We start from the raw sequence: 15,107 nt of genomic DNA, 5'->3' as shown, positions 1-15,107 counted from the left end.
TACAGTGACTAAATTGGTGCTTCTTCAGCAGCCAATGCCTGGAGGCACCCTGAACTTACAAATACAGAAGGCACTGCTAGAAAATGGATCCTGCAGAGGGTTTATAACATACATGGTACATCTGCGAGAGACACTCCAATCTGTGCAGAGGTGGAAAAGTACTCAGGAATATTTCATATTGTTCCTTGGGATTTCATATTTATGAGATGGTCCCAGTCTGAAAAAATGAATGCCTAATTTGGGGGGAGCAGAGTACACTCATTGTCTGCTAAGGTTTTCATAATGTGATTGCTTTATTTTAGAATAATACAGATCCCGAGGATATAGAATTCTAGTGCTGAAATGTATTTTAAAGATGCTTTTATCTTGGGAAACTGAGGCTCAGCAAGACTGGCTCGTCTGGGGATACAGAGCTAGTTGAGTTAATGACAGAGCAGAAGCTGGACTGTGAGAGCCCCTAGTGCCTTGTGCCACGGCCAGATAGAAATGATCTCCACATCACGTACCAGAGTCCCACTTAAATCTCCTTCGCAGGTTGGACTCTCTGAACTTCTTTCCTTAGAATTGTAACAACGTGAAAGATAAAAGGTTTTGCAATAGCAGCATCTTCATTTTTAAAATGCAGCACACAGGGCCTGGGACAGTACCCTGACTTCCTTGTCCCAATACACCCCTAGCTGACTTTCCTCTACCAATATTTTCCACAGTATGTTCTTTAGGAATTAGTCAGTGGGATGTTGCCTGACCAGATATACTTGAGAAATAGTGAACTGAACTTCCCTTTTGCGATGCATCTCCGAGCCTATAATGTGCTCTTTGGCTAAAGGGGCTGCAGAATTTGTAGCATTTCCCAAACTTGTCTGACCATAGAACCCTTTTGTCAGGAGACAAGGTTCTCAGGAATCCCCGTTTGGGAAACACAGCCTGCAACCTGCTACCTTTCTCTTTGCTTCCTTAGTGAAGGAAACTGAATAAGAAATATGTGGATCGATTACAAGAAAATGTGTGTGGGGCCAACTCTAGAGCTAGCTAGGCTTCCTTGGTCATTTCATTTCCTGGGGACATTTGAGGAAAATGTCATAAGTCTGCCCAGAGGGACCGTGTGTTCCTACACATGATTCCCCAGCATGGCACCTCCTCTCTGTGCTCTTCTGGCATGGAAACTGCCCCCAAACCTTGAGATTTCGACCAGATAGAGTCCCCATCACCTTCATGAGATGAAGGAACACACAGTGGACATGGAGAGAACATATGTAACGGGGCCAGGACTTGAAGGCCAGGGCACCGTGACCAGTGCATTGTTTCCACTTCCTTAAGATCAGCACATTTTACCCAGTTCCCATGGCACATTCAGAAGGCTCATGGGAACTATCAAGGCTCCCTAGCTGTCACCACAGGAAAAGCTGACTAAAGGACACCGTTAATACATTGTTTTGGCCCTGGGAAGTTAGCTAATGGTGCTTTGCATATTCTTGTGAGAAACGTTCATGGATTTACTTGCATTAGAAAAGCAATTTTGATTTATTCTTTTCCCCCGTCTTCTCCCTTTTCACTTTTACTCACAAAAGCAATGCCCGTGACTGGTCCAGGAAACTGACCCAAAGGATAAAATCGAACACCAGCAAGAAGCGGAAAGTCTCCCTGCTCTTTGACCATCTGGAGCCAGAAGAACTGTCTGAGCACCTGACTTTCCTAGAATTCAAGTCCTTCCGGAGGATATCGGTATGTATCCAAGGGGCTGGAGAAAAGCTGCCCTGCGACAGCTCTGAGAGTAAGCAGAGGAATTCAACAGGCCGCCCACCTCCTCCCCCTGAAGACCCCTCTGGGCTGGTGGGCTTTCCCGTCAGGCTGTGTGTAGGTGGGCAAGTCAGGGCACACTGCTGGGCTGTGTTCCTCCTGCTCCGCTCCCCGCTCCACCCTCCAAGCCCAGCTCCCCCTCCCCACCCCTCATTCAGGTGGTAGTACTATGCACACACGATGCCTTGTGCACATGAGTGTACACACAAGACATGTACACACATGCACACACACACACACACACACATTTTTCCCCTTATAATCATCAGTCTTTCAGAAATTTTCTTTAAAATTTTCCTCTCCCAAAATGAGGATAAGTCCTATAAGAGTTTGAATTCATTCTAGAATAGGCTTTGGATGGCTGGGGGAAATTTCAAAATAAATCAGTGGCTACTGGTCTAGTTCAGAATTTACCTAAACTCTTGAAGTGCTGCTGACATGGCCCCACAGTCACCCCTGATCCTAGAGATAAACTCTGCTGACCGAGACCTTGCTCCTTGAAACTCTATATGTGATACCAAAGAACACCTCCATGCAAGAGAACTCGCTTCCACTGAAGCCAACAGAGCTTCGTTGGAGAGAGAGAAAGAGAATGACATACTAAATTTTGGATTATCTTTGTTTTTCCCCTTCAGCAGCAGAGCTGGAACTAGTATTGAGATTTTTCTTTTATACTGTACTCGTTAAGAGTTTAAACAAGATCCTATCCATATCTGCTCAGCATAATATTTGGGTTAACTAGTATATGTACAGAGAAGGCAATGGTAACCCACTCCAGTACTCTTGCCTGGAAAATCCCATGGACAGAGGGGCCTGGTAGGCTGCAGTCCATGGGGTCGCTAGGAGTCGGACACAACTGAGCGACTTCACTTTCACTTTTCACTTTCATGCATTGGAGAAGGAAATGGCAACCCACTCCAGTGTTCTTGCCTGGAGAATCCCAGGGACGGAGAGCCTGGTGGGCTGCCGTCTATGGGGTCGCACAGAGTTGGATACGACTGAAGCGACTTAGCAGCAGCAGCAGCTGCAGTATATGTACACATCCATTTATGCCTAATGACTTCTGATGTAGAGGGGCATGCTGTGCGTGGAATAAGAAAGATGTCCTTCCTGCTGTCCTTGCTGGCAGGAAAGGAGAGGAGGCCCAGGAGCTCCTCTGTCCCTTAGCAGATGCTGGCCATCAGCTTAGCAGAGGCAGCATGCCCCTCGGGTCTCCAGGAGTGCAGGAGCGCAGTCGTGATGAGTTTCTTTTTCCCCAGTTCTCTGATTATCAGAATTACCTTGTGAACAGCTGCGTGAAGGAGAACCCCACCATGGAGCGGTCCATTGCTCTGTGCAACGGCATCTCCCAGTGGGTGCAGCTGATGGTTCTCAGCCGCCCCACCCCCCAGCTCCGAGCTGAAGTCTTCATCAAGTTCATCCAGGTGGCTCAGGTGAGTGACTGGATGAAGACTTGAGGCCTGGGCTACCGGGTAAATTACTCCCTCTCCCCTCAGCCTAGTCTGTCCCTGAGAGCTGCTTTCCCCTCATGAATCTCCTGGTGGGGTTTGTGCACCTTCACCTGTCCTCAGATCTCGATATGATGACTTTTCTACATCCCACATGAGATCAGTATGGAGAGGGCCATGTAGTCCGTCTTCAGAGTCAGGGTACATCTTTAGTTCTGTTTAAATCTTTAACACGTTTCAGAAGGTGCTTACCAGCCAGCTTTGTTTTACCTAATGTGGTCCACTTAGCAAAGGAAAGGGTAATTCAGATTTCAGTACAGCTGGGCCAGCTTGATTTAGGTCTGTGAGCCCAAGTTATGTTGAATGGCTGGGTTTAGTGTTTGAGGAGTATGTTTTAAGCATGTGATAAGAAAAAAGCAGATACTATGAACACATATCTGAAATTTCACAGAGATTCTAGCACTCTATCCCAGTTAGTTACAGTCCTGTTTAAGCCATGGTGTTGCCCTCAAAAATAAAACAGTCTGGTTACTTTGGGGTAAAGTATATAAAAGATTACACCGAATAATATATTTTTCTAGCTTTAATGTTCTAAACCAGTGTTTCTTAAAGTGTGGTACATGGACCACTTGGTCTGATATTAACTAGAGCTATGTTAAAATCACAGATCCCTAAAGCTCAGCCTCAGCTCCAGGGAATCTAAACATCAGGACTTGGGTCCAGAATCTTTGTGTTAAACAAGTACTTTGGGTGTTTCTTAGAAAAGACTGATGTAGAGAGTTGTCTGCAGACCAGCTGAAATGAAAGGAAGAAGATGGGATGCTTTGCTAGATTTGGGATCTGCTGGTCTAGAACTAAGCCTGAGAAAAGAAATGTTTGGAAAACTGCAATACCTGATCACTAGCCTTTGGCCAGAATTAGGAATACTCACAGCACAGAGACAAGAGACAGCCTCAAGCTCCCACATAACTGACATGTACAGTGACTCTGCTAACATCTGTTTTCTGTGTCACAGAAGCTCCATCAGCTGCAGAACTTCAATACGTTGATGGCCGTGATCGGAGGGTTATGTCACAGCTCTATTTCCAGGCTCAAGGAGACAAGTTCACATGTCCCGCATGAAATCAATAAGGTCAGTGCTCCTGTCTCCTCTAGGGCCCTTCAGCAGCATTCCTAGGACCAGTGTCAGCATTTCCTCCTTGAGGGGCAACCCAGAGAGCATTTCCAAGCCACGCCATCCCTTTTTTAACAAGGCAGAATACCCAGGAGAGAACCCCTTAAGTAAACCCACAGGGTGGGGACATCACAGATTTGCGGGTGACTGAGTCAGTCTGGCCACAGCGTTACTGCCCTCATTCCCGCTGGTGATTTGGAACATGTGCCTCTTTTCCATGCTCATTGGCCACTGAGTGTCCAGAGCCACCATCTTTAGTACTGACTCCCTTGCTGAGCAAGGAACAGTGGTGGCTCAGTGACCGTAGTTCAGTTTGCATGTCAAGTGAGGTTATATAGTGACACGTTAGAAATCTAACTAGCCACAAACCTTGGAGAGTGCCATTCTGGAAAGTTGAATTTTCCCAGATAGTTGGAAATAAGCTTTTCAGGTACGATTTTGTAATAGGTGGTATTTTATTGGTATTTATTAAGTGTCCTATGTACTTTCCTACATTAGATTTTACAGAGACTTTAATCCTTTATGATACAGGACTATTATTATACATATAAACTATTATGATATAGTGCAGATATAAATGCAGCTATGTATAATATAGGTTTGATGATGACTGCTCTGAGTATTTCATCTCACCTGGCCTTTCTTACTGAACTCAAACCCCAGCCCCCACCTCCAAGCTGACACAGAAGGAGACTCTCTTCTTAGGGAAGAGATACCTTAGCCTCAGTGTCCCATCTGCTTTTCCCAGATGTTCACCCTTTCAGGAAGTCTCTTATTAGCCATCCCTGCTCTCACAACACTGGGGTTGGAGGGTGCTGCCCCACCCCTACCTTCCAGTGGTCTGATAACCTTCTAATTTTTGGATTATGCTGGCTGACACCAGGCAGAACAACTGAAGAGGCACATACTGTTCCAAATCAGAGGTGACCCAGGGAGAGAATCACAGACACGAATGTGCCTTCATGTCATATTGACAAGCTTGCTCCTCTGCAAAGCTGCTGGACCTTCGGGGTGGTCTGCAGAGTGAATTCCTAAGACCAGGGTTAAAGCTAGTGTCCCCCAGTGGTTTATTTCACTTTCTGTGGGGAACAGAAAGTTCTCTAGCGTCTCTGCTGCTCATCTCTCATCTTGTGAGCCTTTCCCCGACTCCACATTCCCCAGCCCTATTTGCTCAGGTGTGTGCTCTCTTGAGTGCCTGATGAACTATGGAATGAGGTTTGTGACATTGTACAGGAGACAGGGATCGAGACCATCCCCATGGAAAAGAAATGCAAAAAAGCAAAATGGCTGTCTGGGGAGACCTTACAAATAGCTGTGAAAAAAGAGAGGTGAAAAGCAAAGGAGAAAAGGAAAGATATAAGCATCTGAATGCAGAGTTCCAAAGAATAGCAAGAAGAGATAAGCCTTCCTCAGCAATCAATGCAAAGAAATAGAGGAAAACAACAGAATGGGAAAGACTAGAGATCTTTTCAAGAAAATTAGAGATACCAAGGGAACATTTCATGCAAAGGTGGGCTTGATAAAGGACAGAAATGGTATGGACCTAACAGAAGCAGAAGATATTAAGAAGAGGTGGCAGGAATACACAGAAAAAAAGATCTTCACAACCCAGATAATCATGATGGTGTGATCACTGACCTAGAGCCAGACATCCTGGAATGTGAAGTCAAGTGGGCCTTAGAAAGCATCACTACGAACAAAGCTAGTGGAGGTGATGGAATTCCAGTTGAGCTATTTCAAATCCTGAAAGATGATGCTGTGAAAGTTCTACATTCAATATGCCAGCTAATTTGGAAAACTCAGCAGTGGCCACAGGACTGGAAAAGGTCAGTTTTCATTCCAATCCCAAAGAAAGGCAATGCCAAAGAATGCTCAAACTACCGCACAATTGCATTCATCTCACATGCTAGTAAAGTAATGCTCAAAATTCTCCAAGCCAGGCTTCAGCAATACGTGAACCATGAACTTCCAGATGTTCAAGCTGGTTTTAGAAAAGGCAGAGGAACCAGAGATCAAATTGCCAACATCCGCTGGATCATGGAAAAAGCAAGAGAGTTCCAGAAAAACATCTATTTCTGCTTTATTGACTATGCCAAAGCCTTTGATTGTGGATCACAATAAACTGTGGGAAATTCTGAAAGAGATGGGAATCCCAGACCACCTGATCTGCCTCTTGAGAAATTGGTATGCAGGTCAGGAAGTAACAGTTAGAACTGGACATGGAACAATAGACTGGTTCCAAATAGGAAAAGGAGTACGTCAAGGCTCTATATTGCCACCCTGCTTATTTAACTTATATGCAGAGTACATCATGAGAAACACTGGACTGGAAGAAGCACAAGCTGGAATCAATTGCTGGGAGAAATATCAATAACCTCAGATATGCAGATGATACCACCCTTATGGCAGAAAGTGAAGAGGAACTCAAAAGCCTCTTGATGAAAGTGAAAGTGTAGAGTGAAAAAGTTGGCTTAAAGCTCAACATTCAGAAAACCTAGATCATGGCATCTGGTCCCATCACTTCATGGGAAATAGATGGAGAAACAGTGGAAACAGTGTCAGACTTTATTTTTTGGGGCTCCAAAATCACTGCAGATGGTGATTTCAGCCATGAAATTAAAAGATGCTTACTCCTTGGAAGGAAAGTTATGACCAACCTAGATAGCATATTGAAAAGCAGAGATATTACTTTGCCAACAAAGGTCTGTCTAGTCAAGGTTATGGGTTTTCCTGTGGTCATGTATGGATGTGAGAGTTGGACTGTGAAGATGGCTGAGTGCCAAAGAATTGATGCTTTTGAACTGTGGTGTTGGAGAAGACTCTTGAGAGTCCCTTGGACTGCAAGGAGATCCAACCAGTCCATTCTGAAGGAGATCAGCCCTGGGAATACTTTGGAAGGAATGATGCTAAAGCTGAAACTCCAGTACTTTGGCCACCTCATGCGAAGAGCTGACTCACTGGAAAAGACTCTGATGCTGGGAGGGATTGGGGGCAGGAGGAGAAGGGGACAACAGAAGATGAGATGGCTGGATGGCATCACTGACTCGGCGGACGTGAGTCTGAGTGAACTCCAGGAGTTGGTGATGGACAGGGAGGCCCGGCGTGCTGGGATTCATGGGGTCGCAAAGAGTCGGACACGACTGAGCGACTGAACTGAATTGAACTGTGCTCTCTTGCAGCCTTGTGACTGTGGGAGGCTGACTCTCAGATCTCAAGTAACTTTATCAGGGAGAAATGGTGCTTCCCAGGCCACAATTTTATGAATTACAAATTTCCGGCACAGCGTTTAAAATTGTTGTTTTGTGTTGTGACATGATTGGCAGGGAGTCTCTTCTTCCTGTCTTTGTTTCTGAGAAAGCTGGTCACCACACATGGGGATGGGGTTCTGTGAACCACATGCTGACTTGAAGCAGGTGTACTGGAAGGAGCAGGAGATGTGGCTGCACCCTTGCCTAGCACCCTTAGGCCATAGCAGAGCACAGCCTCTAATGCAGAGTCCCCAGGCCTCCGCCTCATCCCTGTCCGGTCCTATGCCAGGAATCGGTCTATCCTGTTCAGTCTCTCTGTCCAGGGTTTCAGTCTGTGAGTGGACTGTCACCTGCTTCCTAGACATAGGCCCATCCTGAGACTCGCTGAGTGAAGGCCCACAGAGCCCAGCATAAGAAATATGAACACTCGACAGAGGACTGAAGTGCCACACTGGAAACACACCCTTCCCTACGCCAGCTGTGGGCAGCACACTTCACTTTGTCTCTGGAAGACACAAGGGAAGGGCACTGCGGACACAGTTCAGAGGCACACTTGCCATGTGCTGTATAATCTTGTACCTTTAAAAAAAATTTATCATGTGCTTGTATCACTTATTTTTTAAAAGAACAACTTTAACATAAAAATATTAAAACCTTACTTAGAATTTTCCAGCTGTGAAATAGAGTACACCTTGCGCTTGGTAAGTCTGCTCTGTGACATGTGACGTTAAGTTGGAGCTGTCAGTGGAGAGTCAGAAGCTGCACCTTGAGATGGATCGCCCCACGCCTGACTCGTCAGGCACCAGGTGCGATCACGGTAGGGGCTAAGAGTAAACAGGAGGCTGCTGCAGACAGCAGAGCCCGCCTGGAGGGTGCCTGTGACCAGCTCTCCTCTTCTGTTCCGTAGGTTCTAGGTGAGATGACTGAGCTGCTGTCCTCCTGTAGAAACTACGACAACTACCGGCGTGCTTATGGGGAGTGCACCGACTTCAAGATCCCCATCCTGGGGGTGCACCTCAAGGACCTCATCTCCCTGTACGAAGCCATGCCTGACTACCTGGAGGAGGGGAAGGTGAACGTCCATAAGCTGCTGGCCCTGTACAACCACATCAATGAGTTAGTCCAGCTACAGGAGGTGCCCCCGCCCCTGGAGGCCAATAAGGACCTGGTGCACCTGCTGACGGTGAGGCTCCGTGAAGACAAATTACTAGCACTTCCTTATCAAATATCAGCTCAGTGAAGCCTCACAAAACTCTGTGAAGTAGATACTATCATTATGTCCATTTTACGGATGGGGATTCTGAGGCAAAAATACGTCACTTGGCAGAGGCTGCACGTTATTAAGTGGCAGAGCCTGGTCTTAGACCCAGGTGGTGGGACTCCAGGGCTGTGCACCTTGAACTTCTCGAAAAGCCAGTCCTAAGCTGTCTGGGAGGAGCTGATAGCAAATCATGATACGAGACTTGGTAAGAGATGGAGACAGTGGGTTTTCATTAAAAAAAAAACAAAACGGTGGGGGTTGGGGGGACATGGCAGTGAGTTAAAAAAAAACAAAAACAGGTTCATTATTTGGGTCCTGCCACCACTGGCTTAGATTCCAGAGACATTCAAGCCCAGGGCAGGTGAGCACTTGTCGTGGTGTGGGAGACGAGGATGTGCCCTTTGGGTGCAGCATGAGAGCAAATGAACTCCCTTCCAGACTGTGGTTTTGTAGTTCACCAGCTGTGTGACTGTGGGCACAGAACTCTGTTTCCTTCTCTGTAAAATCAGAGGGGTTCATCTCTGTGATGACTTCTCACTTCTCTTTCAGTACTAAAATTGTACAATTTTTAATCTGCGCTTTTTCTTTTTGCAGCATGGAATAATCACTGTAGCCTCTTCGTACCTCAGGGGACTATTCTGATAGTTCCTCAGGCTTTGCATTTAGCTGGTATCTAATCCCAGCCTTTGTACTAATTGGCCAGGTGACTGTGGCTGGTCTCATCCTTAAGACAGTAACATCTGAGAAAAGAGGCACCGAAACTTAATTTTCTTGGATTACAAATTTTGTGAGGAAAGCAGCAAACATTCTTATACCCAAAACATACATAAACCGCACTCAAAAAAATATGCATGTTTTTGAGTTCTTAAACCCCTGAAGTCCTTCCATAGAATTAGGTTAAGAACAAGATTATTTCTAAGACTGCTGTCCTCTAAAATTTTAAAGTTCTAAAATACATAAACTCTTAATATCATTTGATAATTGTCACCTAAATGGAATTCTGTTGCTGGAATCAAATTTCAGTAGTATCTGGCCATGAACTGTCCTTTCAGTCTGCTTTGGGAGAGAACACCTGAGGTGTGGACTGTCTGACCAGATAGGGCCTTTGGTCTAGGTTCTACATAGAAGCTTAGCTATTTAACTGTAGTTCAAAAGGATCTTCTCCAAATTTAGAAACATTCTGAAGAACTAATGCTTGCCCTACTCCAGTAGTAGATGTTATATCCCCAAAACTTCGTGAATTTTTAACAAGTAACTTACAGCCTGGAAGAGGGAACACCAGGAAAGAAACACTGGCAAACAGCATCCTAGCAATTAACTCTGTTCTACTTTGCTTGGCAGTTATCCCTAGATCTCTACTACACTGAAGATGAAATCTACGAACTTTCCTATGCCCGGGAACCCAGGAATCACAAAGCCCCAGTGAGTTTTTCATACTAAGCCTCCCATATTTAAGAGGTGCTTTACAAGTTGCTCATCAAGGTCATTGATCTTGTAATAGACTTTAGTTCAATTTAAGAAGCATATTATGTTTCTATTATGTGACTAACATTGTGCTAGGAATAAGGAAGACCTGAGTACATATGAGGAATAGTTCCTGACCATAGAGAGCCTGCACAGTACTCAAGGGGATAAGACTCCTATGTGAACAGTAAATAACAACATGCCATGAGTGTCAGAAGTGGGACAATCAGTCAGTGGTTTACTAGTTAGAGAGGGGATATGGTGGGCTGGAGTGACCTTGCCCTCCTGTTGATTATAAAGCATCTTCACATCAGTTGTTTCTCTGCATCCATTCATCTGTTCGTGGATATTTAGGTTGCCTCCATGTCTTGGCTATTGTAAATAGTGCTGCAATCAACACTGGGGTGCATAAATCATTTCAAAGTACGATTTTCTCCAGATATATGCCCAGGAGTGGGATGGCTGGATCATACAGTAGTTCTCTTTATAGTTTTTTAAGGAATATCTGTACTATTGTCTATAATGTCTGTACCAATTTACATTCCCACCAGCAGTGTAGGAGGGCATCCTTTTCTCCCCACCTTCTTCAGCATTTATCATTGGTAGACTTTTTGAAGATGGCCATTCTGACCAGTGTGAGGTGATACCTCAAAGTACTTTTGATTCGAACTTCTCTGATAAGTGATGTTGAATATCTTTTCATGTGCTTTTTGGCTGTCTCTGTGTCTTCTTTGGAGAACTATCTATTTAGATCTTCTGCCTTTTTTATAATATATATAGGGTTTGGTTTTAAGGAGAGCTGCATGAGTTGTTTGTATATTTGGAGATTAATCCCTTGTCACTTTTTTTGCAAATATTTTCTCCATTTTCTCAGTTGTCTTTGGTTGTTTTGTGGTTTCCTTGCTGTGAAGTTTTTAAGTTTAATTAGGTCTCATTTGTTTTTATTTTCATTACTGTTGGAGGTGGATCAAAAAAAGATATTGCTGTGACTTATGTTAATATTCTGCCTATGTTTTCCCTCTAGTTCTATAGAATCTGGACTTACATGTAGGTTTTTGATCCATTTTGAGTTTATTTTTGTGTATGGTGTTAGAGAATGTTCTAATTTCATTCTCTTACATGTAGCTATCCAGTTTTCCCAGCACTACATACTGAAAAGACTCTTCTCCATTGTATATTCTTGCCTCCTTTGTGTGGGTTTATTCCTGGGCTTTCTGTTCTGTCTCACTGATCTATAGTTCTGTTTGTGCACCAGTACCATACTGTTTTGATTACTGTCGCTTTGTGGTATAGCCTAAAGTCAAGGAGTCCAATTCCTGCAGTTGGTTTTCTTTCTCAGGATTGCTTTGGCTATTTGGGATCTTTTGTATTTTCATACAAATTTTAAAGCTGTTTGTTCTAGTTCTGTGAAAAATGCCATGGGTAACTTGGTAGGGATTGTGTTGAATCTGTAGGTTGCCTTGGGTAGTCCTTGGAAGAATACTGATTCTTCCAATCTAAGAATATGGCATATCTTCCCATCTGTTTGTGTCATCTTCAGTTTCTTTCATCAGCACCTTAGTTTTTGGCATACAGGTCTTTTGTCTCCTTAGGTAGGCTCTATGCTTAGGTATTTTACTCTTTTTGATGCAATGGTAAATGGTATTGTTTCCCTAATTTCTCTTTCTGATATTTCATTATTAGTGTATAGGAATGCAAGAGATTTTTGTAGTCTGAAACTTTACCAAATTCATTGACAACCTCTAGTTTTCTGGTAGAATCTTTAGGATGTTCTATGTATAGTATTATGTCCTCTACAGTGATAGTTTTACTGATTTTCCAATTTGGATTTTTTCTCTTTTTCTTCTCTGATTGCCATGGCAAGGACTTCCATAACTGTGTTGAATAAATATGGTGACAGTGAACATCCTTGTCTTGTTCCTGATCTTAGAGGGAATGCTTTCAGCTTTTCACCTATGAGTGAAAACGATGTTAGCTGTGCATTTGTCATATATAACCTTTATTATGTTGAGGTAAGTCTCTACGCCCACTATGAGAAATGGGTGTTGAATTTTATTGAAAGCCTTTTCTGCATCTATTGAGATGATCATATGGTTTTTATTCTTCAGTTTGTTAATGTGATGTATCACATTGAGTGATTTGTGGATACTTAAGAATCTTTGTGTTGCTGCTATAAATCCTACTTGATCATGCTGTATGATCCTTTTTAATACATTGTTGGATCTGGTTTGCTAGTATTGGGTTGGCCAAAAAGTTTGTATTTTTCCGTAAAATGTTAAGGAAATGAACTTTTTGGCCAACTCAGTATTTCATCTAGGATTTTTGCTTCTGTATTTGATATGAACCTGTAATATTTATGTGTGTGTGTGGTATCTCTGTTTGGTTTTGGTATCAGGGCGATGGTGGCCTCATATATTGAGCTTGGGAGTCTACCTTTCTCTACAATTTTTTGGGAAGAGCCTCAGAAGGATAGGTGTTACCTCTTTTCTAAATGTTTGATAGAATTCACCTGTGAAGACATCTGGTCCTGGACTTTTGTCTGTTGGAAGTTTTTTACATCACCATTTCAATTTTACTACTTGTGATTGGTCTGCTCATATTTCCTATTTCTTCCTAGTTCAGTCTTGGAAGATTGTATCGAAGAATTTGTCTATTTCTTTTAGGTAGTTTAATTGACATATAGTTGTTTGTAGTAGTAGTCTCTTATCATCCTTTGTATTTCTATGGTGTTAGCTGTAACTTCTCCTTTTCCATTTCTAACTTTATTGATTTGAGCCCTCTCTTCTTTTTTCCTTGATGAGTCTGGCTAAAGGTTAGAGGTTTATCAATTTTATTTTTTTATTCTTTCTCTAGTTGCTTTACAGGGAGGAAATCTAAATGAACTACTGCTTTACTCTGTCAGTAGCTTCAACAAAAAGTTTAATGGAGAGAGAACTGTTCTAGATTACGATTACATGTGGGCCCTCTGCTCCCTGCCACTGTGTAGTTGACGGTTATCCATAGATGCAACTACCAGGTAATGGGAAAACAAAGAGCTGTAGGTTATAAGACTGCATTATAGTTATTGGGATTTCTCTAAATATTTCATTTTAGCCACTAACACCTTCAAAGCCACCAGTAGTAGTGGACTGGGCCTCTGGAGTATCTCCCAAGCCTGATCCAAAGACCATAAGCAAACACGTCCAGAGGATGGTGGATGTAAGTACAGCTGTGTTTCCATGCAGGCAAAAAGCAAGGTACTGCCTGGTTTAGTTCGGGGCGGGGGAAAGGGGGTTGGCTAGGGGAGTACAGCAGTAGAAACAGAAAGGGTAAGAAATTTGGAACTTTCCTTCCTGAGCACGGGGAACCACTTCTCACATTGTGGCTGCAAACAGTTCAGAAGTTACATTTTGCCAACACACTTGGGCCTCATGGACGGAAGTGTACCTCTTAAAAGCCTAGCAAGACAGCATACACTTAAAGGCTGTGAGTTGATTTGCAGGCAGAGAGGGGTTAGAAAAGCTTTAAGTTAAAGGTGATAAGGAGAATCTAAAAAGTTTGGCACTACTTGATTCAATTCACTGTGCTACATGCCTTCATATTTCTGTATTTATCCTGTGGACTATTTCCAGTGTAACAAAAGTACAAGCCAGCAAATGACGGGAGCACTTTGGACTAGGCTCCTAGTAGAAGCTACACTGCAGCCTGAGCTGTGGAGTGGAGGAAGGGCAGAGTGGAGGGAGGGGACGTCCCTCAGTGAGGGGCACTATGGGCACAGTGAGCTGGGGGTGGGGAGCGGCCTATTGACATGCTAATGGAACTGAAAGCGCCTAGCTACCCTTGACTGAGCAACTTCACTTTCACTTTTCACTTTCATGCATTGGAGGAGGAAATGGCACCCCACTCCAGTGTTCTTGCCTGGAGAATCCCAGGGACCGGGGAGCCTGGTGGGCTGCCATCTGTAGGGTCGCACAGAGTCGGACACGACTGAAGCGACTTAGCAGCAGCAGCAGCCACCCTCCAGATGCTGGTGACTGCAGAGACTGGGATGTGACCCGCCGAGTCTCTGCGGCATCTTAAGGAGCAGGTTTCCTTGTTCCTGTCACTTAGGACTGAGGAGAGGCTTTTTACAGGTGTTCCAGCCCCTTGGTCATTTGGGTATGCGTGATTTCTCCCTTGGTAATCACCAAAGAAATACCTTTTTTCACAGTCTGTCTTCAAGAACTATGATCATGACCAGGATGGATACATTTCCCAGGAAGAATTTGAAAAGATTGCTGCAAGTTTTCCATTTTCCTTCTGTGTGATGGATAAAGACAGGTGAGAGTTGGTGCATGGGAATATGTGGTTATGAGTCTGGTGATGAGAATGCCTCATGGAGGTTCTGCTGGAAGAATCTGTAAACTCATATGTTTACATATGCTACTGTGGTCACTGAATGAATTTTGGATCTAAGAGAGCCATCATGAAGCAAATGCCTGTCTGGCTTCAGTTTGGACCACAATGGACCAGGAGAAAATGCATGCTTTTTTGAAATGCCTGAGTTGAGGATTCCGTAACTGCCGGTTTAGGAACAGCCAACTCAAAAAAAAAAAAAAGTTAAGAAAAAGTTTAAATCTCTTCTTGCTTTCCTTACAGATCATGAGAAACTAATATTTATTAATATTTTGCATATTTACTTTTCTCAAGATTACATAAGTTCTATGTTGGTGGTTCTCTGTGTGAAACCAAAAGTT

The 15,107-nt window shown here is 43.7% G+C and overlaps 1 protein-coding gene across 2 annotated transcripts in view; it reads left to right on the top strand.

Annotated features, from left to right (window-relative positions):
• RASGRP1 (RAS guanyl releasing protein 1) overlaps positions 1 to 15,107 on the top strand; it is an 81,015-nt gene that overhangs the window by 52,478 nt on the left and 13,430 nt on the right. The window contains exons 6-12 of one of the 2 annotated variants that reach the window (XM_027553494.1): positions 1,569 to 1,722; positions 3,057 to 3,230; positions 4,261 to 4,377; positions 8,575 to 8,850; positions 10,270 to 10,350; positions 13,486 to 13,590; positions 14,582 to 14,691. In XM_027553494.1, coding sequence (XP_027409295.1) covers positions 1,569 to 1,722; positions 3,057 to 3,230; positions 4,261 to 4,377; positions 8,575 to 8,850; positions 10,270 to 10,350; positions 13,486 to 13,590; positions 14,582 to 14,691 — 1,017 coding nt within the window. The remainder of the gene's footprint in view (positions 1 to 1,568; positions 1,723 to 3,056; positions 3,231 to 4,260; positions 4,378 to 8,574; positions 8,851 to 10,269; positions 10,351 to 13,485; positions 13,591 to 14,581; positions 14,692 to 15,107) is intronic. The other variant, XM_027553495.1, reaches the window with a different exon arrangement.

The sequence above is a fragment of the Bos indicus x Bos taurus genome, chromosome 10 (genome assembly GCF_003369695.1).
Source record: "Bos indicus x Bos taurus breed Angus x Brahman F1 hybrid chromosome 10, Bos_hybrid_MaternalHap_v2.0, whole genome shotgun sequence".
NCBI lineage: Eukaryota > Metazoa > Chordata > Mammalia > Artiodactyla > Bovidae > Bos > Bos indicus x Bos taurus.
The sequence above is the reverse complement of the archived record's forward strand: the minus strand, read 5'-3'. Positions and strand labels throughout refer to the sequence as shown.